The 26982-nt window shown below is 42.0% G+C and overlaps 1 protein-coding gene across 3 annotated transcripts in view; it reads left to right on the forward strand.

The window, feature by feature from the left end:
* Positions 1-26982, forward strand: part of atp2b3b (ATPase plasma membrane Ca2+ transporting 3b) — a 91811-nt gene that overhangs the window by 47338 nt on the left and 17491 nt on the right. For all 3 annotated transcript variants that reach the window (XM_087834166.1, XM_087834167.1, XM_087834169.1), the window contains 7 exons: positions 226-384; positions 887-1066; positions 14108-14195; positions 14287-14393; positions 14771-14962; positions 23327-23540; positions 24840-25051. In XM_087834166.1, coding sequence (XP_087690292.1) covers positions 226-384; positions 887-1066; positions 14108-14195; positions 14287-14393; positions 14771-14962; positions 23327-23540; positions 24840-25051 — 1152 coding nt within the window. The remainder of the gene's footprint in view (positions 1-225; positions 385-886; positions 1067-14107; positions 14196-14286; positions 14394-14770; positions 14963-23326; positions 23541-24839; positions 25052-26982) is intronic.

Consider the following 26982-nt stretch of genomic DNA (forward strand, 5'->3'; position numbering starts at 1 on the left):
AAACAACTTCTGCCGTGAGAAAAATAATTTCTTACACAATTTTGTTCTAGCTCAGTAGTTCAGTTTCCACTGTGGCAGCTTTAGTCACCTCATCTTTACATTACTGCTGTCTGCAGCTTGAGGTCTTTTCCTTCCAGCTGTGTATTCATATTTAAATGTTATATACAGGACAATATAGTGTAGTCTAATCTTCCTGATTATTGCTGCAATAATGATTATTAATAGGTGATTGAGCCCATGGCATGTGAGGGGTTGAGGACCATATGCATTGCATACCGTGACCTTCCATCCAATCCGGAACCAGAATGGGACAACGAGACAGAGATAGTAACGGAGTTGACCTGCATCACTGTAGTTGGGATAGAGGATCCTGTACGGCCTGAGGTAGGATACAACGAAGTGTGTTTGTTTGCCTCAGTTTAGGTAATTTGGCTATATCCATTTTCATTTTTGTATAGTTCACAACATATATACTTGTGTATTAAGTAAATTGTGCTGTTAGCCATATAGGTAGCAAGCTAGCATTAGTATGATTATTGTACTGATGATTTCTGCTCCTTCCACTGGCTGGAAATTGTTTGGTGGTCCTTCGGTTGCTGCTTTGTATTACTCAGGACAGTGACAGTCGAGGGCAAGATGTGTCCACTCAGCAACTGAGTACACCATCTGGCCACTCGTCAAACACTTAGCATTTAGGTGTCCTTTACTGAGTGAATACACTTTTTCAAGTGTCAGTATGGAAGTATGGGATTTGAGAGCTAGCATGTGTTTTGGAATAGTTGGAATTTGAATTGGTTCTTTGGGTTTGTTCATGCCATAATGCGACTGTGCTGTTAAAAATAATATTGTTATATTTTTTTGTGAACAAACGTCCTTGTCCTCCAAGGTGCCTGAAGCCATCCGTAAGTGTCAGCGTGCAGGCATTACAGTGCGGATGGTGACTGGCGATAACATTAACACAGCCAGGGCCATTGCTGCTAAATGTGGCATCATCCACCCCGGAGATGATTTTATCTGTCTAGAGGGCAAAGACTTTAACCGACGAATCAGGAACGAGAAAGGAGAGGTAAGTGGTGGTCTCAAATTAGTTGAATACCTTGTCAACTGGATTCCATGCACACTAATACATTTGTTTTAAAACTATAAAATAATTGCATCTCTTTCATGTCAAACAGCTGGGCTTCTCTTTCCTTTAAAGACACTTAAAACAGAGATTTTTGAATTATTGACCCTGTTTTTAACAAGAATGAAGCACACACATATGTTGTCAACTTTGCTTTTTGAAATCATCATGAGAGCATAACACTGCACACTCACCAGCCACGATTTGTCAATAATAAGCTATTAGCTATTGTATATGAGCTAGTTAATTAAATTTATAAAATCATTTTCATGTTGAAGTGAAAATGTTTACTGAGAGCTAAGTGCAAGTTTGCCACTGACTTCGATACAATTGGAGAGGTCTTTTACAATTATAGGAGTCGCCGCCTGCTGGTCATTAAAAAGAATGCAGGTTTACAGAACATTTGCATTAGTTTCACTTCTCTAATGCAGTGTGAATCTGGCCTGTATTGCTCCAGTATAAATCCAAAAGATCTCCCAACCGGAAGTTCTTCACTCAACGAGCAAAAAATAAATAAATAAATAAGTAAACTCAGTACCTTGTGAAACTTGCACCTCCCACCAGATTATTCCAGGCAACAGGCTGTTTTCAGCTCCTCCAAAAGCACTGGCTCTGAATGCAGTAGCACAAAGATGAGGAAGGTCTGTTATCTCCACGTGCTCCACAAGCTACCTGTTTTAGCTTCCCACGTTGCCAGAGGTACTCTGAGTGACTATCTGGGGTCCGTGAGTCGTTACCCAGTTCGGTAACGATCCTCTGCAGCTTGTTACGTTCCACAACTTTAACGAAACGGCAGTCTACAGTAGTCCTTATTAGCGAACGGCTGGGTTAGCCTCACTTTATCTCAATGCGTGCCTGGCCACAAGATACAAAACACACAGTCCAGCAGACTCACGCTGAAACTTTACGTGTAATGTCACTAGCTTACCAACATTGTGTGTTGTGGCGAAGCCAATTAGCCAAAAAAATGGATCGGACATCAGTTGTAGAAACGATAGTCTTTATATAAGGCTTCAAAAAGGGGAATGTACAACAAATAAACTTCTCGACATCAGAGCAACATATAATGGCTTCCCGAAACTTTCTTTGCTAGCTAAAAACCCAGAGTTACTTTCGTCTACCACAGAGGATTCTGGGAAACGCAGTTTTCTAATGAAAATACCTGTTAAACGCTTCCCTTTAGAAGAAAATTAAATCTATAATTAACAGCTCTCACTAAACATGTGACTAACACTTAAATCACTTACAAAATAACCAAAATGCTGTTATCAAACAATAAACTGCAATAAAGTTACAACATCCCCCCCCCCCTCATCTAAAGCTCTAGGTTATACAACAACTGAATCGGTCTTCTTAACAGAGTTCCTGTTGTCGTGCGAACTAAGCAAGATCTAACGAGACCGTCTCGACCAGGAAACATTTCTTCAATTCTTCCAAGTTTCCACACTTGTCTGGGGAGGTTGTCATGCCCAATGAGCACGACATCCCCTAGTTTTAGGGGTGTAGGCTTTGAAGCGTCACAGCAATGAGCTGACTTCAGCTCCAACAGATAGTCCCTTCTCCAGGTGTTCCAGAAGTTGGTCATGAGTTTATGCCGGTATCTCCATCTCCGAGTAATGTCCTCTTTCTTAGGTGTTGGATGGTGTTTGTCCTTCGGGATTGACTTGGGTGGTAGAGATGTCAGTCGTTTGCCCACCAAAAAGTGGGCTGGAGTAAGTGGTTGCGGTTCATTTACCTCGTTGTGCACAAAGGTGAGACGCCTAGAGTTCAGAGTCACTTCGACTTCCGCCAACACAGTACACATTTCTTCAAAGTGGAGTGAAGCTCTACCTAGCACCTTCTTGAGGCAGATTTTCACTGATCTGACAAGACGTTCCCAGAATCCACCCCACCAGGCTGCTCTTTCTGCAATGAACTTCCAAGTAATTCCTCTTTCCGAGAAAAACTCCAGCAAATGTGGGTCTTTAATTGTCTTCCACAGCTCCTTCAAATCTTGGTCTGCTCTCTTAAATGTTCTGGCATTGTCAGAATAGATAACTCTGCATAGCCCTCTCCTGGCAATGAATCTCTTCAACGCTAGCAAAAATGTCTCAGTTGACTGATCTGACACAAGCTCTAAATGGACCGCTCGTGTCACAGCACAGGTAAATAGGGCAAGGTAGGATCTTTTCACAGAATCCTCTGTTTTCACATAGAGCGGCCCAGCAAAATCCACACCTGCAACTTCGAATGGTGGTGACTTGGATATTCTGTCCCTAGGCAAAGGTGCATTTAGCTGATGCCCAGCCTTTGCCTTAAACCTCTTACACACAGTGCATCTGGTCACAATGCTCTTAACCAGCTGCTGGGCCCGGATGATCCAATATCTCTCTCTTATTTGTACAAGAGTGTCCCTTACTCCTGAATGCATCACCCTTTTGTAACAGTCCTCTATCAGCAGTTCTGAAAATCTGTGTTTGTTTGGCAGAATCCAAGGATGCTGCTCTCTGAATGTGAAGTCCGACTGCTGCAGCCTGCCTCCAACACTAAGCAGCTCATCTTCATCAAGGAATAGTTTCAGTTCCTGAATCTTACTGTCATTCATCATAGGTTTTCCTACCTTCAGTCTCTGGACCTCCTGGTGAAAACTGTGATGTTGTGAAGCCTTAATCCAGTACTTCTCAGCATCAAGAAGCTCATTTGCTGTCAGCTCACCTTGCATCTTTGGTTGCATCGTTGTTTTTGCATTAGCTATGAATCTCCTAATCCATGCTGTCACTCTCTTCTCTGAGCACTCTCTTCAGTTTGCTGTAACTCTCAAGCTTCAGTATTGGTTCACAGATAACAGTGTCATTAGCAGCAAACAGCATGGCTATTTGATAACTGGATTTAAGTTCTACATTTATTTCGTCTGAAATGTTTTCATCTTCAGACTCACGTATCCGATCTTCTGATACAAGAAAACTGGGACCATTCCACCATAGCTGGTTTTGTAGTAGGGCCTCCACTTATTGTCCTCTTGTGGGCAGGTCAGCGGGATTAGCCTTCCCTGGGATGTGTGACCATGAAGATGGACTCGTAAGAGTCTGGATCTCAGTCACTCGGTTTGCAACAAACGGTTTCCACCTTTGTGCCGAACTGCAAATCCATTGCAAAGTGATCATGGAGTCAGTCCACATTTTTATTTGTGCTTGCTCCATCTTCAGCGAGATGATCAAGTTGTTCGCCAATCTGGCCCCAATCACAGCTCCCATGAGTTCCAGACGTGGCAACGTCATTTTCTTTAGGGGAGCCACCCTGGCTTTAGATGCGACCAAGCTCATTGTCGTTTCTCCTTCTCGTGTTTTGCCTTGAAGATAGGCCACAGCACTGTATGCCCTTTCACTGGCATCACAAAACACATGTAATTCCAAGCCATCTTTGCTTTCTTGTTGCATATTGGTACCACCTTGGTATGGCGAGCTGGTGTAACTGAGTAAGCTCTGAACACCACTGTTGCCATTCTTGTGCCAGATCTGGTGGCAATTCTTCATCCCAGGAGAGCCCCCTCTCCCACATTGCTTGGAACATGCACTTGACCCTAATGGTGAAGGGGTTCAGAAACCCAAGTGGGTCATAAATTCGTGCTGAGGACTGCAGCACGCTTCGTTTGGTTCCTTTCTTCTCTGTTAGAAGCTTCACTAGTGAACTAAGGTCAAAGGTGAAATCATCAGGCTCTGGCCTCCGCACTAATCCAAGCACCTTTAATGCTACTCCATTCGTCTCAGGTGCCATTATGTAGTTTGTGGAGCTCTTCTCCCATTTCTGCCTCAGTTCAGCTGAGTTTGTCATCCATTTGCAAAGCTCCATACCAGCAGCCGCCAGTATTTCTTTGGCATTCGTCGTTATGTGATACGCCTCTTCCACTGAGCGTGTACTTGAAATGAAGTCATCTACGTAAAGTGACTCCCTTATTGTATTCACCACTTGTGGTTGGCTTGTTTCATATTGTTTTAGATGTCGTTGAATTGTCGCTGCAAGCAAAAACGGGCTTGGTGTGACTCCAAACACCACTCTCGTCATCCTCAATGTGCAGGTGATCATTCACTTCTCCATTCGGTGCACCTGAGAACCACAGGAACCTGACTGCATCTCTGTCCCTTTCTGCAAGACGTATTTGCAGGAATGCTTGTTTTATGTCTGCCAGAAAGGCGACTTCGTGTTCCCTAAATCTAAGGAGAACACTGAGCAGATCTGGATTCAAATTTGGCCCCGTAAATAAGCAGTCATTCAGCGACAGACAGCCTTCTTCATGGGACGATGCATCAAAGACCACTCTTAATTTTGTAGTTGCTTTGTCCTCTCTCAGCACTGCATGGTGAGGCATATAATACATTACAGAGTCTGTGCTGCGGTTTGGTGTCACTTCCTCTGCAATGTTCTGGTCCAAGTAGTCCTCCACCACTTGATTATACCTGCTGAAGAGTGTGACATCCTTCTTAAATCTTTTACTCAGACCTTCCAGCCGTTTTTTGGCAACTCTGTAGTTGTCTGAGAGCTCTATCTTTTCTGGCTTCCATGGCAACTCCACCTGATATCGTCCTTCTTTAAACATAGTCGTTCTCTCAAACATCTGCAGAGCCTCATCATCTTCTGGGTTCTTTGTTGTCTCATTTGTAATACCCAGAGACTCTATTTCCCAGAATGCTTTCAGTTGCTTGGAGAGGAGTTTCTCTTCCTCACACGGAATGAACATGCAGGTTGCCTCTGTAACAGTTGATGCAGAGACTGGACCATGAACAGACCATCCGAAGGTGCTCTCCAGTGCCACCAATGTTTCTGTAAGTCTCTCCACCCTTCCTGTCACGATCTGCCAATAGTAGTCAGCTCCTATGAGGACAGCAAGCTCTGGTTCCTCATTGGATCCTGGGAAGTCAACTAGTTGTAGTCCTCTTTTCTTAAGCTCATGCTGGATCTGTTCACCAGGAACCTTCATTATTGCAGAGCACACTTGTGGGGTCTCCACAGCTTCTATTACAATACTCTGGCTAGGATCCCAGATATTTTGTAGCATAACCTTCACTATGCCGCGCTGTGATCTTGTGGGAAAGGAGGACCCAAATGTGTGCAGTGTCAATGTCTCTTGCCTTATTACTGGTAAATTTAGGCTCTTCACCAACGTTTCATGTATGAAGCTTCTTTGGCTGCCTCCATCTAATAAGCAACGAGCTACCCTTCTGCCTGACGGGCCTTCAATCCACACCTTTGCAGTCTGTAGCAACACAGTGTTTTGTTCACCTGGTTTCACTCTTACTGAATGAGGGAGCACGGAGGAGACCACTGCTTCTTCTGGTTGGGATGGGGCCTGTACATCCACCCTTTCACCACCGCACACAGCAACGTGATGTCTCCGTCCACATTTCTCACAGGACACATTCTTGGTCTTACAGAATCTTGCAATGTGTTTCTGTCCCAAACACACAAAACATCTCCCCATTCTCTTTAACTTGTCCTTTCTTTGAAGCGTGTCATTATTTGGGCAGTTTTCCGATTTGTGATCGGCACACTCACAGAATATACAGGTGTTTTGTTTCTGGCTGGCTGTGTACAGCGCAGCAGTAGATTGTATGCTAGGCCTTTTAAACCTCACATCACTGAACGGTGGCTTGTACAGTTTATTTTCAGTTTTCTGTGGGTTGTACGACTTTGTCATTTGCAGCGCTCTTTCCCTGCTCTGAACCTCCTTCTGTAGGAATGTGACCATTTCTGACACTTTCCACTCTTCATCTCCATTTCTCTGACGGCTGTATTCAAGAGCTATATCATCTGGAATCATCTTTAGCAATATTGGGCATAACAAGCTTCCATAGCTTTCTGACACTACACCCAATGACTCTAAACTTCTGATCTGAATTTCACATTCATCATACAGCTGCCTCAAAGCATGCACATCAGAGGATTTTTTAACAGGAGTTAACAGCAGTTTTGACATGTGCGCACTAATTACTACATCCTTTCTTCCAAATCGGTTCTGCAGTAACTCAATTGCGTTGTCATAATTTTCATCTGTCAACATCAGTCCTGCAACTGCCTTTGCTGCTTGGCCAGTGAGATAGGTTTTCAAATAGGTAAACTTCTCTCTTTTGCATAGTGCATCATTGTGGTGAATAACAGCTTCATATTGACTCCAAAACTCCTGCCACAAACTGGCATCTCCATCATATTTGTAAATAATCAGCTTAGGAAGCTTTACCGATGCTCTCTGTGCCAATGAATGAGCAGAGCTAGCGTCACTCACCCTTTGATGCGCGGCTCATTCGCGGCAATCCTCATTTCTCTTAATTGTGCGCCGTGCACGGCTCTTGGACAGAATGATGCGCTCCTTATATTCCTCTGCGCTTTCGATCTCCATCTCCAGGTCATCCAGAGCTGCTTTACGTTCTATTTCACTAAGGCATACAAGCTGAGCTCCTTTGCCGACAGCATTTCCAGTAATGTGCTCAGATGGTCAGTGTCCGGATCTGGTTTAGCCATTTCGGAGTCAATATGATGTACAAGTCGTGTGGTAGCACCTCTTATCATCCCATGTTTCCGTTTTGTTCTTTCCATTTCTCTCTGATGCTCGTCATCCGCCACTCCCGCAGCTTCGGCGGCAGCTCCGCGTAAATCCTGTTCGCTCATCTCTCCCGGGTTTCGGCACCAAAAAATGTTGTGGCAAATCCACTTAGCCAAAAAAATGGATCGGACATCCGTTGTAGAAACGATAGTCTTTATATAAGGTTTCAAAAAGGGGAATGTACAACAAATAAACTTCTCGACATCAGAGCAACATATAATGGCTTCCCGAAACTTTCTTTGCTAGCTAAAAACCCAGAGTTACTTTCGTCTACCACAGAGGATTCTGGGAAACGCAGTTTTCTAATGAAAATACCTGTTAAATGCTTCCCTTTAGAAGAAAATTAAATCTATAATTAACAGCTCTCACTAAACATGTGACTAACACTTAAATCACTTACAAAATAACCAAAATGCTGTTATCAAACAATAAACTGCAATAAAGTTACAACATTGTGACTTGTCTTTCCGAAAAGTCAAAACACACTTACTAACATTACATAAAAACAAGCTAACTTCTCCAGATGCTCAGTGTAACTCACACATGCCTGCCCTCTCTCCTTGCTTTGTCTTTTTTTTTCTCTTTTTCCTTCTCCACCCTGTGTTACCTTCACAGACCATATCCCCGTAGGAAATTACAGTTCTCACAAGCAATTCCCAATAAAAGAAAGATAACTTATTTTAAACAATGCAAACATGTTTTTAATCATTTTACATGAACTTTGATCTTTTTAATATACAAGAAAATTGAACAAATGAATTTTACTCTTTGGTATTTATATTCTCAGACTTTACTTATCTTTTACTATTTATGCATCCTTTTAATCCGGGTTACACCCTCCCCCCACTAAATGTCTGGTGTCCTCAACAGACTACCAAGGAACTACAAGAACTTCTTGGGAATTAGGACGACCCTTTTTACATACTATGGCTCTTAGTCTTTGCCTATAGTGATGACAACCCTTCTATGTATAATAGTGATAGGCTGATCTTTAGCTTTTCCTGGCTCATCATAGGTTAAACGAACTACTGGTTTAATCTGTCTCCTAGGCCTTATTTTAGGAGTGTCACCCAACAAATTACGGTGTGTATTTGGTTTCTGAGTTTTGGCAGACAGAACAGGCTGTTCTGGGATCCAGATCAGGTTCTGGGGCAGAATCTTCATCATCTTCTTCATTTTGGTCATACTCCTCCTTAATATCCACCATTTGGTCTTGCTCAGTCTCTCTGTCCTGAATAATGCCTCCATCCTCCAGTTGCAGTTCCTCATTTTCACTGCGCTCATCAGAAGCAGTTTCATCACTGACCTTGTCCTGGTCATTTGCACAATCCTCTTGTGGCACTGCTTGAGATCTAAGAGCCTGTCTTAGTGCTTCTCTCACTCTTTCTTGAGTATTGTAGTGCCTCTGAGGCTCATAGTACTCACTCTCTGACGACGAATCAGAATCCTGTGACAGCTGAGGGTCAGACACAACTGTGGCCTGCTTTGGTTTCTTGCCCTTTGGTTTTTGTCTGTCACAACAGTTATTGCCTACTTCAGGGATTGGCAATTTTACATGTTGGCCAATAGGAAGGATGTGATCTCTGTGGATGTGACGACCACTTCTATTCTCCTTCTTTAGTTGGTAGACAGGGAGATTGGGCATTTTTCCAACAACTTGGTAAGGTATTGGACCCCATCTTGTTTGCAACTTGTGCTTCCCTTTGAATGGACTGGTTCTTATATAGCGCTTTTCTACTCATCTGAGCACTCAAAGCGCTTTACACAACTTGTGCATTCACCCATTCACACCCATTCGCACAAGCACATCTCTCTAAGTGCTTTATAGCTAACATTCACACACATTCATACTCCGATGGATGCATCGGAGAGCAATTTTGGGGTTAGTATCTTGCCCAAGGATATTTGGCATGCAGACTAGGCGAAGCCAGGAATCGAACCACCAACCTTCCGATCAGTAGATGACCTGCTCTACCACCTGAGCTACAGTCACCCCACCCCCCTTTGAGACCCCAGTTCTTCAATAGGACTCTGTCTCCTATTTCTAGAGACTGGAAACCAACTCTCTTGTCATAGCCCTTTTTGTTCTTCTGTAGTGAACCCAACATTGAAAGCAGCGTTCAATTGAACCGCTCTGGCTGAGGGTCTCCTTGCGGATGATACGGAGTAGTGCGCGACTTCTGTATCCCCATGTTCTTCAACAAGTCTTTGATCAGAAGACTCTCAAAGTCTCGCCCCTGGTCTGAATGGATATGAGCCGGAAGACCATAGTGGACAAAAAACTTATCCACTAAGTTTTTGGCCACTGTTTGAGTGTCTGATTCTTGGTCAGGAATGCCTGGGCATAGCGTGTGAAGTGATCGGTGACCACTAAGACATTTCTTATGCCCTTGGAATCCGTCTCCATTGAGAGAAAGTCAATGCACACCAGATCCATAGGTCCACTGCTGGAGATCTGGTGAAGTGGTGCGGCTCTCTGGGCAGGAGTCTTGCGTGTTATGCATTCACCACAACTTTTGATATGTTGCGCAGTGTTTTGCAACATTCTTGGCCAGTAGAACCTTCGATGGAGTAAATCCAGAGTTCCCTCTATGCCGAGGTGTCCTGAGTCATTGTGTACTGATCTCAACACAACGTCATGATACACCTTTGGCAGGACTAGCTGACGGACCTCCTCCCCTGAGTGACGTTTGGTGATGCGGTAGAGCAGACCATCACTCAGCAGAGTCAGCTTATCTTTCTCTCTTTTTAGGAGCAACAGCTCCGGACTGTTGCCTGTCCATACATTCTGTTGGACAGCTTTGACCGCTGGACCAATGACTGGATCCTCTTTCTGTGCCTTAGCGAGATCAGCTTTTGAGACGTGTTCCAGTGACTGTAACTCCATCGTAAGAGGAAATGCATAGATGTCAGGGATTCATTCCGGGGAAGCCCCGGTTTGGTCGACACATCTGGTGGGTAACTCTGGGCTTTCTGACACACGTACTCTTTTGCAGATGGATTTAACAGCTGCCTCTGGTATAGTCTCCCATTCAGTGTCAGTGTCAAAGTTTCTGGAGAGGATGTCTGCATCTATGTTATGCTTGCCTGGTCTGTATTGGACATCGAAGTCATATGTGGACAAAGCAGCTAACCATCTGTGTCCACGGCATTGAGCTTTGCCGTAGACAGAACATAAGTCAATGGGTTATTATCTGTACGCACTGTAAAGTGCACCCCATACAGATAGTCATGAAAGCGATCCACCACAGCCCACTTTAACGACAGGAACTCCAGCTGATGTATGGGGTACCTCTTCTCAGCCTGACTTAGCTTCCTGCTGGCAAATGCAACTGGCCTTAGGTCCCCTTCTTGTAGCTGGTATAGGACAGCCCTATACCAGCTACAAGTTCCCTGAAAACAGCCTCAAATGCCAATAACCACCTTCAGCTTGTGGTTTACGTGCCTTCTCCAAAAAATCACCAACCGCTTGCAAGACAGACTCAGTGGAGTTTATGGAAGGATCAGAGCTGGGCTGCGGCGGAGCAAGGCATTGTATATGCTTTGTATATGTCTTTCATAGTCCTACCCTCAGTGTCTAAGAGACTCTTCAACTTCACAGCAAAATCGTCAGGAGCTGCACATTCATTAAGAGTCACTATCGGCCATTTCTCACCACTGTGCTGGTTCAGCACTTCCTTGGGTGCATTATCTTTAGGTATACTTTGTTTGCATTCACAGAGAACCATTAGGCAGCTCAAGGGGGTGTGGAACAAGCGCCCTGTAACCCGGACTCGCCCTAGACACTTAATAGTCTCCAAGGTTCCTTCTATCTGGGCTATTTCCACTTCTTCTGGAACCAGAACCAAGACTGCTTTAGCTTCCCCCAAACCTTCACCCCGACACCAACTCTTCAGCTCTGCAGCAAGCCTGGTGTGGTCTGCCATACTCTTTGTAGCCAAAAATACTAAGAAATGTAAACTAGCTACTGTAGGTTAACTTTTTTTTTTTTTTTTAGCATGTTGCCCCTTTAATACTTCTATGAAACTCAAAAACATCCCAGCGGTGCCTCCATTTTATGTAGCCCTCATTTACTCAATACCATTAAATAAATGGGCTTTGGGTTCTTTTTCTAGTGTACTCTCATACAATATTTTTAAATTAACTTCTCTTTTGTTTCTGGGATCAATGAAGCTTATTCCTTAACAGTAGTACTACACGCGAAAATGAACACTAGTGTCTACAGTGCAGTAAATCGTGTCATACACCATGTAAAGTAGAGCATTGCAACCCTCCTTCAATTTACCAAACAATTAAAACAATAAAATAATAAAATGGCAGGTTTCAGTATTCAGGCAAAGCAAAAAACACACAGCAATTTACCAGCTGTACACAGAATCTCCTCATATACAATGTAAACCACATTGTATATGAGGATGCTTCCCACATTGCCAGAGGTACTCTGAGTGACTATCTGGGGTCTGTCCGTTGTTATCCAGTTCAGTAACGATCCTCTGCAGCTTGTTACGTTCCACAACTTTAGTGAAACGGCAGTCTACAGTAGTCCTTATTAGCGAACGGCTGGGTTAGCCTCACTTTAACTCAATGCGTGCGCGGACACAAGAAACAAAACACACAGTCCAGCAGACTCACGCTGAAACTTTATGTGTAATGTCACTAGCTTATAGACATTGTGACTTGTCTTTACGAAAAGTCAAAACACACTTACTAACATTACATACAAACAAGCTAACTTCTCCGGATGCTCAGTGTAACTCACGTAAGCCCGCCCTCTCTCCTTGAATTGTCTTTTTTTTTCTCTTTTTCCTTCTCCAGCCTGTGTTACCTTCACAGACCATATCCCCGTAGGAAATTACAGTTCTCACAAGCAATTCCCAATAAAAGAAAGATAGCTTATTTTAAACAATGCAAACATGTTTACAAGGAAATTGAACAAATGAATTTTACTCTTTGGTATTTATATTCTCAGACTTTACTTATCTTTTACTATTTATGCATCTTTTTAATCCGGGTTACATTTATTATATATAAGCTTGTATTTATTTAATGTCAATATGTAAAATATGCTGATAAACTGATATGCAAGTCATAGGTGGCTCAATTTTCTAAAAAACTAATAAATTCAATTTATGACATTTGGGAGGTGTGACATCTGTGGTAAGAATCCGTCCCAAACACAGGACTTTTCCAAAAGAAAGACAGTTAATTTATTTACAGTGAACAAAGGTGAATAACAATGTGACAATCCCCGCACTGTGGCCCCCGTGGCGATTTCTCCCAAATCCCACACAGTGTTCATGTCTGTGGCGTGTATCGGGAAACTCCAAATTTCATTCTGTACAGGGGCTCCAATCCCAAATCCTGGCAAGACAAGACGCAACGATTAGTCTAGCGAGCAACACACAGATATACACACAAAGTTTTCACTATTGAGCTGGGGCTATACTGACAACTAAACTCAACAATCCAGCATCGACTGAAGCTCAGCCACACAGTTAAGTAGGGAGGCTGCCCGCGATGACAAGCAGCTGCAGCTGGCGAGAACTGATGAGCAGTAGGTGTGGCTGACTTCAGTGCAGGAAATCTTCAGGGTCTGCAGACGTTCGCAACTGGACTTCCGGAAACACACACACGTCCAAAAACAAATACACACAAACAGGGAAATAGAGGACCAGAGGGGAGCCAAGACCAAAACAAAACACAATACACAGACACATCGGGTGAAGGTTGACTGGCGAGGGCTGCCAGACCATGACAGGAGGAGAAACTATTCACAAATCACAAATAATTCACAAATCTAAAATGAAACACACTAGGAGTCAGATGCATTCTAATTACAGGAAGTACACTGTGCGAGGTAGATGCCTAGACAGAGCATGCAGGATGCAGCACACAGAATATTAGCTACTCTATTTTCATAGTCCACTTGCACAAAGATGGCATCTAAAATCAGTTAAATTATCAAAGGAAAGCTATTTGGGTTTGCAACCAATATAAAGAGGTTCAGATTACCTCTGGCATGGCTGTATCCACTGTAGTTAGTGCACACAATAAAAGGCAAAATTTGTATGGGCAATGCTTTTATCCCGCCTATTTAGCTTTAGGCTTTAAATTTAGCAGAATGCTTAATGGAATAGATGGCTGTTGATTAGTGCTGTGGCTCTAGTTTTCTATGCAGTATGAATTTAAATGTACACTTAAAAATGCTGTGTGTAAGTGATCATTATACAAGGGTGCAGGATGGTTACACTGAATGAGGGAGGGCAGTATATAAGAATCAAGTGCTTCTTCTCCTTATTATTTTTTTCTGTCAGTCACACCTTTGTAACATGTTTAACGCTTTGAATCGACAGTGACATGTAGTTAAAGCAGAGACTAGTTAATGGCTTTTCTTTGTTTTAAACTAACAGATTGAACAGGAGCGTATCGATAAAATCTGGCCCAAACTGCGCGTGCTGGCTCGGTCCTCACCAACTGATAAACACACTTTGGTTAAAGGTGAGTCCATAAACCAAAACACACACTCATATACAAACCGATTCACTGCCAATTAAAACTGTTTTTTTTCCTCCTTTGTGTTTGCACCCAGGCATCATTGATAGCAGCGTTGTAGAACAGAGGCAGGTTGTTGCAGTAACAGGAGACGGAACTAATGACGGCCCAGCTTTGAAGAAGGCTGATGTGGGCTTTGCCATGGTAACCTGAGATACTGTTCACCATTAGTGTTTATTTGGGATTAATGTGCTTCTGTCATGACATTTTTTGTAGTAATCAGTCTCTTATTCTGTATTTTTGAAGTAAATCTTTTTATGATTCAAGATGTATAAAATACATCTATTATAAATCTGTAAAGGACAGAGTATTTTCCATTGTACTTTGTAATAACAAGTGTTTTGAGTAGTGCACATTTTATTTTGGCCACAGCTCTTACTCATGCCAAGTGGTAGCACTTGGAGGCAGGACAGCATGATATTGAGACAGTAGCACTCCAAAGTAATTTGGATGCTTGAATGCTTGCATGAATCATGTCATGAGTCTCTGACTCCCCCTCACTCTGTCTCAATCTCTGTCAGGGTATCGCAGGGACGGACGTGGCTAAAGAGGCGTCTGACATTATCCTGACTGATGACAACTTCAGCAGCATTGTCAAGGCGGTGATGTGGGGAAGAAACGTCTACGATAGCATCTCCAAGTTTCTGCAGTTCCAGCTCACAGTCAACGTAGTGGCTGTCATCGTGGCCTTCACCGGGGCCTGTATCACCCAGGTAGACAGACAGATGAATACACATATATGCTGACACATGTGCCTTCCTACACACACACACAGATATCACTTCTGTAAATGTCGCTCACTTATACCTGCTAGGGCAAACGTAATGCACAATGCTTTTTTATGCATTTGTACACCAAGCTTATATAAGCAGTGATGTCCTGACACTTGGAAACATTTCTATATGTTTGACAAGTAACGATGATCAACTTAGAAATGTACAGTTATGTAATAGGGCTATTAGGGCTGGGTATTGATTTTCTATTTCTATAACTGATTTGATTTGATTCAGTTTTGACTCAGACAGTCAAAATTGTGTCAAAGTAACTGAGGATAAAGCATAGAAAAACATAAAGGAGATTTTCCTGGCCTGGCTTTTTGCAGGGGTTTTATTAGAGGCAGCGGTAAGTATTTTGCAATTAGGCATATTTTGTAAAAACTAAAATCTTTTCGATATTGAACAGCAGAAATTAGACTTTCTAGTTGGAGGTCATTTTTGACCTCCAACTAGCGGGCAACAGTGCTGTGCACAACGTAGACTGGTGTTTGATAAGCAAACGAATAATGCAGAAAACAGATTTTTGATGGTAAACTGGTCTACACATAGCTGTGCAGGAAGTATGATTTTTATCTTGGTGGAAGCAGAACAGCAAAAGCAAGAGAGAAATCATGTTAATGTTTTTCAAACATGAAGCGTAGTTTTGATCTTCTTTTGCTGCTGGTTCAGTGAATTTTGGTGGGAGAGTGACAAAACCTGCAGTTTCAGAATCTGTGACATGTCGACTTTCGGCACCCGATGGCGTGTCGCGTATGTGTCACCGGGTGAATGACGAGATCCGTGCTTTGTGTTTACATCTTTTTGCGGAATCTGTTTACCTGCTCTTATTTGCTGTTTTAGCTGTTTGATGGTTGTTGAAATAGTTTTGTCAGCTTTAACCTGAGATTCTGGTGTTTCTGGCAAAATACATTTATACAGGATTTAATGAATCGATATCGCATTATTCAAACTAAAATAGTTTTGATTTGGGGAAATCGATTTTTTTAAGCCCACCCCTAGTAACTACATGTTTGTATTTCTGTATTATGAACAACTTTAACAATCTTTAATTATGAAGAAGGAACTATCATGCTTCCAGGCATCTTGATGCTCATATTGAATTTGGCCAATGTTGCAAACAATGAGATTGGTAGCCAAGAGTAGAAAAACGCTCTGAAACAGTGTTTGAAAGCAGTCTGAGCTTTTGGGTCAGATGTAACTTGTACATTTGTACTAAAGGTCATCTCAGACATTTAGTTTTCACCGTGCACCTACTTTTGTTTTTCTTTTTTGTTTGTTTTTTCTTCTGAGTAGCAGCCACTCAGAAGAAAACTGGCATAGCCCTTGTGTTCTGTATAACACTATAAATTCTGTACTTGCTATGCTTCCGTGCCGTCCTCTGAGGCTTTGTGTAATAAGTTTATTAATTTCTTTGTGGACAAGGTTGAAAGCATGAGACCTCCAACTCCTTCTATTGCCGACCCTTCGTATTATTGGACCTCACATTCTGAACATTATTAACACTACTCTTTTGTCTGGTCAAGTACCTAGTGAGTTTAAGCACGCAGTTATACATCCCTTGCTTAGGAAACCTGGCTTAGATACCTCAGTCTTGTCAAATTTTAGACCTATCTCTAAGCCTCCTTTTCTAAGTAAGATCTTGGAAAGGATTGTTTATACTCAGCTGATGGACTACTTGAATGACTTCCAGTTGTCTGAAATTTTTCAATCCGGTTTTAAGCCTTTTCACAGCACGGAGACAGCCCTTGTAAGAGTTATCAATGATGTTCTGGTAGCTGCTGATCGTGGTAAATATGCAGTGCTGGTCTTATTGGACATGACCACTGCCTTCGACACAGTGGATCACAATCTATTGATCTCCCACCTTTACCATTGTGTGGGAATTTCTGACTTGGCACTGTTGTGGTTTTAATCATACCTGTCTAACAAAGGTTTTCGTGTTATGTTGGGGTATGTTGGGGGCTTCATCCTCTGTGGCCCCTCTACGTGCCGCAGGGCATCTTGGGCATCTTTTATTTTGGCTATATCTTCTCCCTCTTGGCGTGATTTTCCGAAAACATAATGTGTCATTTCATTTATATGCTGATGACTGCCAGCTTTATTTACCTTTTAGTCATGCGGATACCTTCCCAATTCAACCTCTCCTTAACTGCCTAAGTCATGGATGGCAATTTTTTATTTTTTATTTTAACGATCATAAAACGGAAGCGATTTTACTTGGCCCAAATCAATTTTCCAACCCTCCAGATGTTGATTTTGCTGTTCTGACCTCTCATTTGAAGAGTTCAAACATAAATCTTGGAGTAAAGATCGATCCTGCACTTACCTTTGATGACCACGTGAATGGGGTGGTAAAATCAGCATTCTACCACCTCAGACGTCTATCGAAAGTCAAGCCCTTTCTCTCCAAATGTAACTTCGAAACTGTAATTCATATAGAGTATGTTTGGGGAGTGTGATTGTGTGTACATGTCCATTTACGTTTATTCCTACGTTGGGTGAGTGCTGAGTGTTTGTTTATGTGTGCATGAGGGTGGGAATGCATGTCTGTGTCTGTGTGTGCCTGTTTGTCTGTGTCTATATGTCAGGTCGGGTCTTAGACTCCACCTCTCTGGGAACTCCCAGGCCCTCCAAGTGTGGAGGCCTATCTCCCCTCACCACACTCCCTGCCGGTGACTGATGCCCTCAGGGGTCGGTGCATTGTTGGTTCTTGGTGTCCGGGGCTGGGCGCTCAGGTCATGTGCCAGCTCACTCCTGGTGGCTACTTGGCGGGGCCTGGCGCCTGCTGCTCAGTCAGGCCTCTTCCGGGGCGCGGAGGGCCCTCGGGCCTCCGGCCTCTGTGCCTGCGGCTCGGTTCACTCTGGCACAGCTGGCTGCCGGCGGAGCCGACGGGCACGCCGGTGCAGCCCCCTCTAGTTTCTGCCCGGTGGCTACTGGGTGACCCCTCGCCTGGGTATCCTCAGCCCTTCCCATGAAGGTGGCACGGATGCCCCTCCGGTGGTCCTCCTTGGGCTCTTGCACTCTGGGACCTCTGGATGTCTGGGGCCTGGATCTCCTCCATGCCTGCTTCATGCCCTGAGGGACAGGGCTATGGCTCTCTACATCCTCTTGCAGACCATTACATGGGGAAACCATTTGAATACAAGCGCGCCGATCCACACAGGTGTGCACACAGGTGTTCACTGTTTGTAGACTTAAATCACACCTTTCTTGGCTGCTACTTCAAAGCACATTGTGCGCTGTCTGTCCTGCGTGCTGCACAACAACATTCAATATCTAGTGTTTACTGCTGTTTACACTTAGGTAGATTAATGCGATGGTGTTGTGTATAGTATGTTGCTTTGTTTTGTTTTGTTTTTTTTGCTTGTTTTCTATTCTTTTTCTCTCAACAGGTGATCCCGGAGATATTTTTTTTCCCCCCCTTTCTCACTGTCCCTCTCCCCTTCTGTTTTTCTTTTCCTTCCTCTTTCTTTCTCCCTTTCCTATCCCTCACTCATGTCTGTCCCGTCTGTAACAACTGAAAATAAAATAAAATAAATAATAAAAACAAAGGTCGATCAAATGGACCAATACGGCAATGCCATGATGATCCATTTGGCAAAATAAATCCATTGGGTATCCTTGTTGGTCTTCAGACAACAATTCTGACGGCTAAAGAACCAAATGGGACAGGCAAAAAAAAAAAAAAAAGAAAAAAAAAAAAAAAAAAAGAAACTGTAATTCATGCCTTTATTACTTCACACCTGGATTACTGTAATTCCATTTTAATAGGGGCTGGTCTTACAATTAGTTCAAAATGCTGCTGTTAATGTTGATGCTTGATTTTTAATTGGTAGAAGAAAGTTCGACCACATCACTCCGGTTTTGGCCTCTCTACATTGGCTTCCAATCAAATTTAGGATCCGTTTTAAAGTTCTTTTATTGTTTTTTAAATCCTTAAATGGTTTGGCACCCATTTATTTGTCAGATTTGTTGAAGCCTTATGTAACCACTAGTTCCCTCCGGTCAGCTGGGCAACTGCTGCTTTCAGTCCCCAAGTCATGGCTTAAACTCAGAGGAGACCAGGCAGATTTCCACATACTTCACTAAGAGGTATGTGCCACCCTGCCTAGACTGATTTGCCCCCACCCAATGTAAAGTACAATTTTCTAGATCTGCCATTGCAGGCAGACACAATGGAAGAGGTGCTGTAACTAGAAAGAAGGCTAGTTCTCAAAGAATAGTTCCTGTTCTTGGAGGTGACAGCCACACACACTACTTCACTGAGAGTGGACTATTGTAGGACACCAATGGTTCTGGTCAGTTTGCAAAGGAGTATCAGATCATATATCATTTTATCTCACATTACATGCTTTCATACTGTATCATATCATTAGAAACAAGGTGGAAACATATTTAAAAATGGCTAATTCTGTACTATTAAAATCTAGATGAAAGAATTAAATTCAGCTGTTTTTGACCGTTCTAAAACTGCATCAGTTACATTTCAACATGTGACAGTGACCCGTCCACAGTGACAGAGGTGCTGTCGGCTATGGAAAAAGAAACATGTGGAAAGAAACATGTTAAAGATATGAATAATAAGTAACAGTAAAGAAACACTAGGTAAGGTTGCACTTCTTGCAGTGATTTCGTATAGAAAACTTTTTCATCAGTAATATGTTTTCTTTTTGTCTGCTTTCAGAACTGCACATGATTGTTTGCAGCTAGCAGGTTGTTAATGCTGTCCATCAAGTCTAACAGTCTGTAGTCTGCGAACTAACCTTAGCTAACGCCAACTAACAATGTTAGCTTGGTGGCGAGTAGCCTTCAGTAATAATACGAAATCACACAGCAATAGTACATCAAAGAGACTGAAGTGACACATTTATAACTGACGCCACCAACATTAACAGGATGCTTACACTAGAGCCTCTCGCATGTTTTCTTTGGGTTTCCGGCAAAGTGTTTAAGAATCCAAAATTAAAGAGGGAGCCTAAGAGCCTAACACATGAAACAGGAAAAGACTGCTGTGTAAACCGTTTATTTCAACAAAGTAACTGTATTCTAATTATCACCTATTTAAACGGTAACTGTAACGCACTACAGTTACTCATATTTTGTATTTTAAATACGTAACGCCGGTACATGTATTGTGTTACTCCCCAGCACTGTTTGTCATTCTGTTCATCCCTAGTTGGTGTCTGTACCAGTGGCTAGGTGCTGTCCCTTTATAAGAGCCAAGAGTTTTACTTTCCCCTTCCTCCATGTAAAGAATGTGCCCATGGCACATCTAGGTTTTCCTCTACAGAAACCTGCATTGTGTTTAAAATATGTGGTGGTAAGCCAGAGGCCTAACAAGGTGCACATCTGATCAGGGGTGAAGCTGGTTCTGTTTTCTAAGGAGCTGTCTTGCTGTACTTGTTTTCTGACCATCTCCTCTGCCTCAGTTGTAGTGATACAACTGAAACTTAACTTGGGATTCCAAGGACATTTCTTTTAGTGACTTGGCTTTTTTTCCAAGCTCCTTAGATTACCATGACCTGAATGTGTCAGGGTCCTGGGTCTCCTGACCCAGCATGTTTAGTTCTTTGTGATTTTTGTATTATTGTACTTGTGTGAGTTATTCTATGGTTTCTAGTTTCGATCCCTTGCCCTTCATGTTTCTTTGTGTCCCCTCTGTTCTGTGTAAGTCTGTGTCTTCATGTTTGAGTTTCCCTCTGTGTCTTTTGGTTCTTAGAGTCCTCTGCCTTATGGTTTATGTCTCTGTGTTTCTTAGTTGCTGTCTCCAACGTGTCAAGTTCGCGTCTCTGTGTCATACTTCTTGTTTTACTTTGATGGTCCGTGTCTTATGTGAATGTGTCCTGCTTTGCTTGTCTTGTCAGTCCTGATTTCTCCCAGCTGTGCCCTCTGTGTCTCATTCACCTCGTTACTTCCCAGTGTATTTAAACCCTGTGTTTCTCTGAGTCAGTGTCGTGTCATCCCTCATGCTGTGTGGATCTCCTTGTGTCTCACTGTGAGTTTAGTTTGTGAGTTTCCAGTTTAGTTTGCTTTTGTATGACTTTCTCCTGCCAGCAAATAAAGCTGAGTTCTTTGTGTTTAAACTAGTGATGGGCAGATGAGCAGATGAAGCTTCATGAAGCACTGAAGCTTTTCATCCAATTGGTTCACCCCAGCGCAAAGCGTCTTGAAGCTTCATTTGCTCTAGTAGGACACCTACTGGACGTAAAAATATTAGTTGGCATGAATTTGAAGAGTGTGGCCTTTTGCACACAGCCTGTAAATGTCAACAACAAAAGGAGTGTGTAAAACATGTATATTGTAGTGGTGGCAGTATACTGTGTATATTTATACTGACAGTATGGAAAATGATTATTTGGAAATGCTTAAAATGGAAACGATCCTTTACTGTGAGGTGTGGACAGTAGTTGTGCTTTTGTAACGTTGAGGTATGGACAGCTACACACTGTGGCTTTGAGCCTCAGTCCTGCCCACATTTTATTCTGTAAAAACTAAATTTTCACTGCTTTTATGGCCTTTTTAGTGGGGAGAGCATAGCTAGGATTTAATGATTTAACAAATCTTTTAAATCCTTTGTCCTCCACAATGCTAAATGGCTGGGAGTCCTCAATCACCATGGTAACCAGGTCTTCATCTATTTGAGATTGTTCTCCTGAGGAAAGACAATAAAGACAAAGCACAAATATAAATATCACACACGTAACTTATAACAGCTGTATAATATTGTTATATCATTTAGTAACATTACTGCATGCTATATTATCATGGCATTTGATGGCTCATCTGGTCTTGCTCCACAATCGGTGTTCCCCTTATTCTCATGCAAAGCTCTGTAGTGCTTAAGCATGGATGAGGTGTTGTTGTTATATCCCAGCTCCCTGGCACATAGCAAACACTTCACCTTGTACAAAAGTAAAGACAGCTTAACATAAATTGTATTGCACCATCAGTATTATGAAAATACATCTTCTGTAGGAATTTACATAGCTTGTTGGGAGAAATAAAATCAAAATGTTCATAACAGGGGAGGACATCCTCTTCTTAGCTGGTTCCATTCTCTCCTGACTTTCTCTCCTCACTCTCAAACTCTCTTTTTCTGTGTCGAACCGTGGGACTATTCATTCAGGGGTTGTGTTTTGTGCTACGGATAGTAATGTGAATCTGCTCAGCAGCCTGAAGCTCTCTTAGCTGCTCAGCCTCCTGAAGCTCTCTTAGCTGCGTCTCCTGTGTCCCCGCTAGCACAATCATTAACTCCACCACAAGCTCCATTTTCACCTCTACCATCGCTTCAGTCATCAGTTCGGTCTGCCACTCAGTCGCCCTTAGCTCCATCATCCACACTACCAGCTGCTTCTCTTCCACCACAGCCATCACTACACCCAGCCATTCAGGCTACTACTCAGTCAGTCAGTCAGTCAGTCAGTCAACCTATAGCCCGGGCGGGCAGGCAGAACACACAGCATGAATGAGGGTAGATCATGACACGGACACAGTGAAACACAGGGCTTAAATACACAGAGGGAGCAATCAGGGAATGGGTAACAGGAGGGAAACACAGCTGGGGCAAATCAGGCCTAACGAGACAAGGGGAAGCAAAACCAGATACATTTACATCAGACATGGACCTTCAAAATAAAACAGGAAACATAACACAGACTGAACTAAAGACACAGACTAACACGCAGGCACTGCAACAGAGGGAACAGAGACGTGGGACCAGGACAGACACAGACACTGACTGGACACGGGGATATCGCAGACAGGGGAGACAGCAACTAAGGATGCACAGAGACATAAACCATAAAAGAGAACTCTAACAAAGAAACCCAAGATTAGAAATTATAAATAATATAATAAACTCAAAAACCCTGGGTCAACGACCCAGGCATCCTAACACCTGCCAGCAAATAAAGCTGAGTTCTTTGTGTTTAAACCTCGTGCCTGAGTGCCTGCATTTTGGGTCCAACTCCTGCCTACCGCACAGCGATTCATGACAGAATGACCGAGAACCTACACACACATATAAAAACAAAAGTTAAATTAGTAAACCTACTCTGAAATTAACTGAAGATAAAAATGTTAAACTAAATAAAAACAAATGGAAAATACAAAACTAATTTAACTGCAGACAGTCTGTCCGCAGCAACCTTACAGTCACTTTTGGATTACTTTTACCATACAGACACACATAGTCAATTAATAAAATAATTAGTAATTCCAACTGTAGAAGAAATAAATTACTGCAGGAGAACTTTATGCATGATTTGTGATACCAACCCATGGTTGCAAATCTCTCTGCAGGACTCTCCCCTGAAGGCGGTGCAGATGCTGTGGGTGAATCTGATCATGGACACGTTTGCTTCTCTGGCCCTTGCTACCGAGCCCCCCACTGAGGCCCTGTTGCTACGAAAGCCTTATGGCCGGAACAACCCGCTCATTTCACTGACCATGATGAAGAACATCCTGGGCCATGGAGTGTACCAGCTGGTCATCATCTTTACCCTGCTGTTCATAGGTACAGAAATACACTTAAAAATAAACACACATACAGGCTATATACTCAGATTGAGTACTGGTTGATACACAGGCTCAGGATACTTAAGGGTATAATGTATTCTCCTTCCCTTTATGCTAACCTTAATCAATTCAATTCCATTTTATTTCTATATTCCCAATATACGACAGTAGTCACCTAAAAACACTTTGTATTGTAGGCTAATATGTACGACAATATTAGAAAGAAATAGCAACAGTCTGAAGATCCCCTGTTAGGAAACATTTGATGGGAAGGAAAAACTGCCTTTTAACGGGAAGCAACCTCTTGAAGAACCAGGGTCAGGGTGGGGCGATCATTTACCATGGCCAGTTAAGGGTGAGGGGAAAGGGAAGAGAACAGAGAGACACAAAGGACACCTATCATGTCACCTAACAATAACTTTTTATCAAAAAGGCAAGTTTCTCATCAGAAAATTAGAGAGAGTGTATTTCTTCCACATCCAAACTGGATTCCACAGGAGCCTAAACTAAAGGCTCTGTCTTCCTTTGTACTTTTAAAAATTCTAGGAACTACAAGTAAGCGTGCATTCTGAGTGCTTTGATTGGATAATAATGTACTATGAGTTCTTTAAAGTATGACTAGTTAAAAAAAAATTTACGAGGAAAAGGATTTTAAATTCAATTCTGGATTTAAAAAGGAGCCACTGCATAAGCTAATACATGGTCTTTCTTTCTAGGCCCATTGCCATTCAGTTTTTCTAAGGAAGTAAATTCAGGCATTTAGGGCTTTAAGACATACCTGTAGTTTTACTAGCTGATTTGTATCATCTGGTTTCATGGAGAAAGAATGAAAATTTATAATTTTTTCTAATAATATTGTCTAAGTGAAACAATATTAGTCCCAGCACAGAACCCTGTGGAACTCTATAACTTTTATGTGTGAAGAAAATTCCCCATTTACATGCTCAGTTTGGAATCTATCAAATAAATATGATTCCAATGTTTGCAGGACAATTTCTTTAATGCCAACAGTGTGTTATATCATTGAGGTAAAATATTGTGTTGCACAGAGGACTAGCGAGTTCAGAAGTAGGGTTGGGGAATATGGAAGAAAACCTTAGAAAAAATTTAGAATAATATAACACACTCAACTGCACCTTTCTTTGTGACTTTATGTACTTAAAATTGTTTTTTGGCAGCATGGTAACATCCTGAATTAATTGGCCATGCTAGCCCTAACCTAAACCTGTCTACAATCTTACCCCTAAGACCAAGTCTGAATGTTCTTTTATTTCTTCTTTTTTTCTGTGCTCTCCAGGCGAACGAATGTTCAACATTGACAGTGGTCGTAATGCTCCGCTTCACTCCCCGCCCTCTGAGCACTACACCATTATCTTCAACACCTTTGTCCTCATGCAGCTTTTCAACGAGATCAATGCTCGCAAAATCCATGGAGAGAGAAATGTTTTTGATGGCATATTTTCTAACCCAATCTTCTGCTCCATTGTTTTGGGAACTTTTGCTGTGCAGGTCAGGTTAATCCTTTAACACCTTTTAGTATTTCATAGAGGAAATTTTGAGCCGCTGATGTTTTGTCTTTCTTGTGGTACAGCATACTGTGTTATTCAAGTGCCAAAAACTAATTCCTCCAATGACCACTTGTGGCTGTTTCAAGAGTGAATCAAACGTCACAGACTCCAGTGTTAAAATGTCACACTTAAGTCCATGAAATTAAAGTGTTTACAGCATGCTACAAAAATAGCTTAAGTTGGATTTATGGCTAAGGTTCTCACCTTTATAATAACCGTATGAGGGATTAATTCTATTAAAAATGACCATTTGCATTTGGTTCAGTTAAGTTCTATTCTAAGATGCAAGACTAGCAATGGAAGCTCATAGTCTACAAAACACATGTTTTTTTTTTTTTTACTGGAACTTCATTACATAGATGGCATGTCACTGACATGTCATTTATTTTAACATTTCCATATCCAGAACTCTAAATACTTTTTTTTTGTATCATAATTATTTATAGTGAGACATAAATGAATGTCTCTTCTCAACAGTTTGGTAAAGGGTTACAACATAGTTTAGTTTGGGGGAAAAAGTAATGCTCCTAAAAGAAGTAAAACTGTAACTGGGTTTTATATTTTAGTCATTTATTTTGTTGTTTTGGTCACTTTTATAGATTCAGTCCATATTTGGATCAATTGACTCATGCTGAACACATTAGCAATGCAATGAGAAAGGAACTCTGTGTACACAGAAATACAGACAAGAAAAGAAAGAGAGACTGAGAGGAGGGAAGAAAGAAGAAGAATATTTTCAGAACTCTACGGTGCTTGTTGTTACCCTGGGTAGAGAAAAACAAGAGAAGAGGGGGCTTGAGGGGAGCAGCAGGGATTTGGGGTATAATAGTGATAAAAAAAACAGATTTGTATAAAAAAAATCAGAGAGATCTGAAGAGTGGAAGCAGCTTGAGAGAGGTGAAAGAGGAAGAAATAAGTAAGAAAGCTACAAAATGATATTATATGTGAGAGGATGGGTCGTATTCACAGTGTGATTTCTGATTCTCTGGGTTGGTCCAAAGATGGCAGTGTCACTGATAAGCCTTGTTCCAGGTGTAAATGATCAAGTGCTGTTGGTACATCCACTGAGGCATGTAGACCTTAGAGGACATAAGAGTGCTGCTTTACTTTGAGCTTAAAGAAGTGGTTTCAGCAAGCCACATATATTGTTTTTGGAATAATTACTCTTAAAGTTTAGTTCTATACATTATATACATATTTCTACACAGTAATGTAAGTTGGGGCAGACTGACTGCTCTGCCTAATATGGCAGAGATTCCCTGTTCCCAGCTTACAATCAAGTCTGAGTTACCAAAGATGAATCTGCCCAGGGGTCACAGATCTCCAGGGGTCCAGAAGTTTCCACATAGTGGTAAAATCCAGTTTTAAGAGCAGCATTGTATGATTATGTAATGTTGATGTTTTTATCTGTATCACAGATAATCTGGAAAAAGTAGAAGAGGTTGTACTTGTAGAAGAATTCAGAGTTCACGCAAAGTTTTAACTCGTGTCACTTGATCTAAGTGTGCTTTTAGAAACCAACAAATATTTGCAGGGTTACACAAGAGCAGTACATCTGTTGGTTGGCAATAAGTTAAAGTAATATATTTCACATACCTGGAGGTCATATGATTTCACTCACTCTTCTCAAAGCCCACTCCATGTTTTCCTGTTTCTATATATAAAACAAACAAACAAAAAAGCTCAATATCCCAGTAAAGGGCAACTGCAAGCCTCTTCTCCAGTTGATTGTTTTTGGAATCAGGAGAATCCACACTCAAAGAAATCTGGGAAATACAAGCAATGACTAAAGTGTTCCGTGACTATATACTCCATTAGACTCAAATCTCATTAGTTTAAATCAGCACACTGCAACAGGAACATATTCTGTTT

The sequence above is a fragment of the Neolamprologus brichardi genome, chromosome 20 (assembly GCF_056152115.1).
Source record: "Neolamprologus brichardi isolate AB-2024 chromosome 20, ASM5615211v1, whole genome shotgun sequence".
Classification (NCBI taxonomy): Eukaryota; Metazoa; Chordata; class Actinopteri; order Cichliformes; family Cichlidae; genus Neolamprologus; species Neolamprologus brichardi.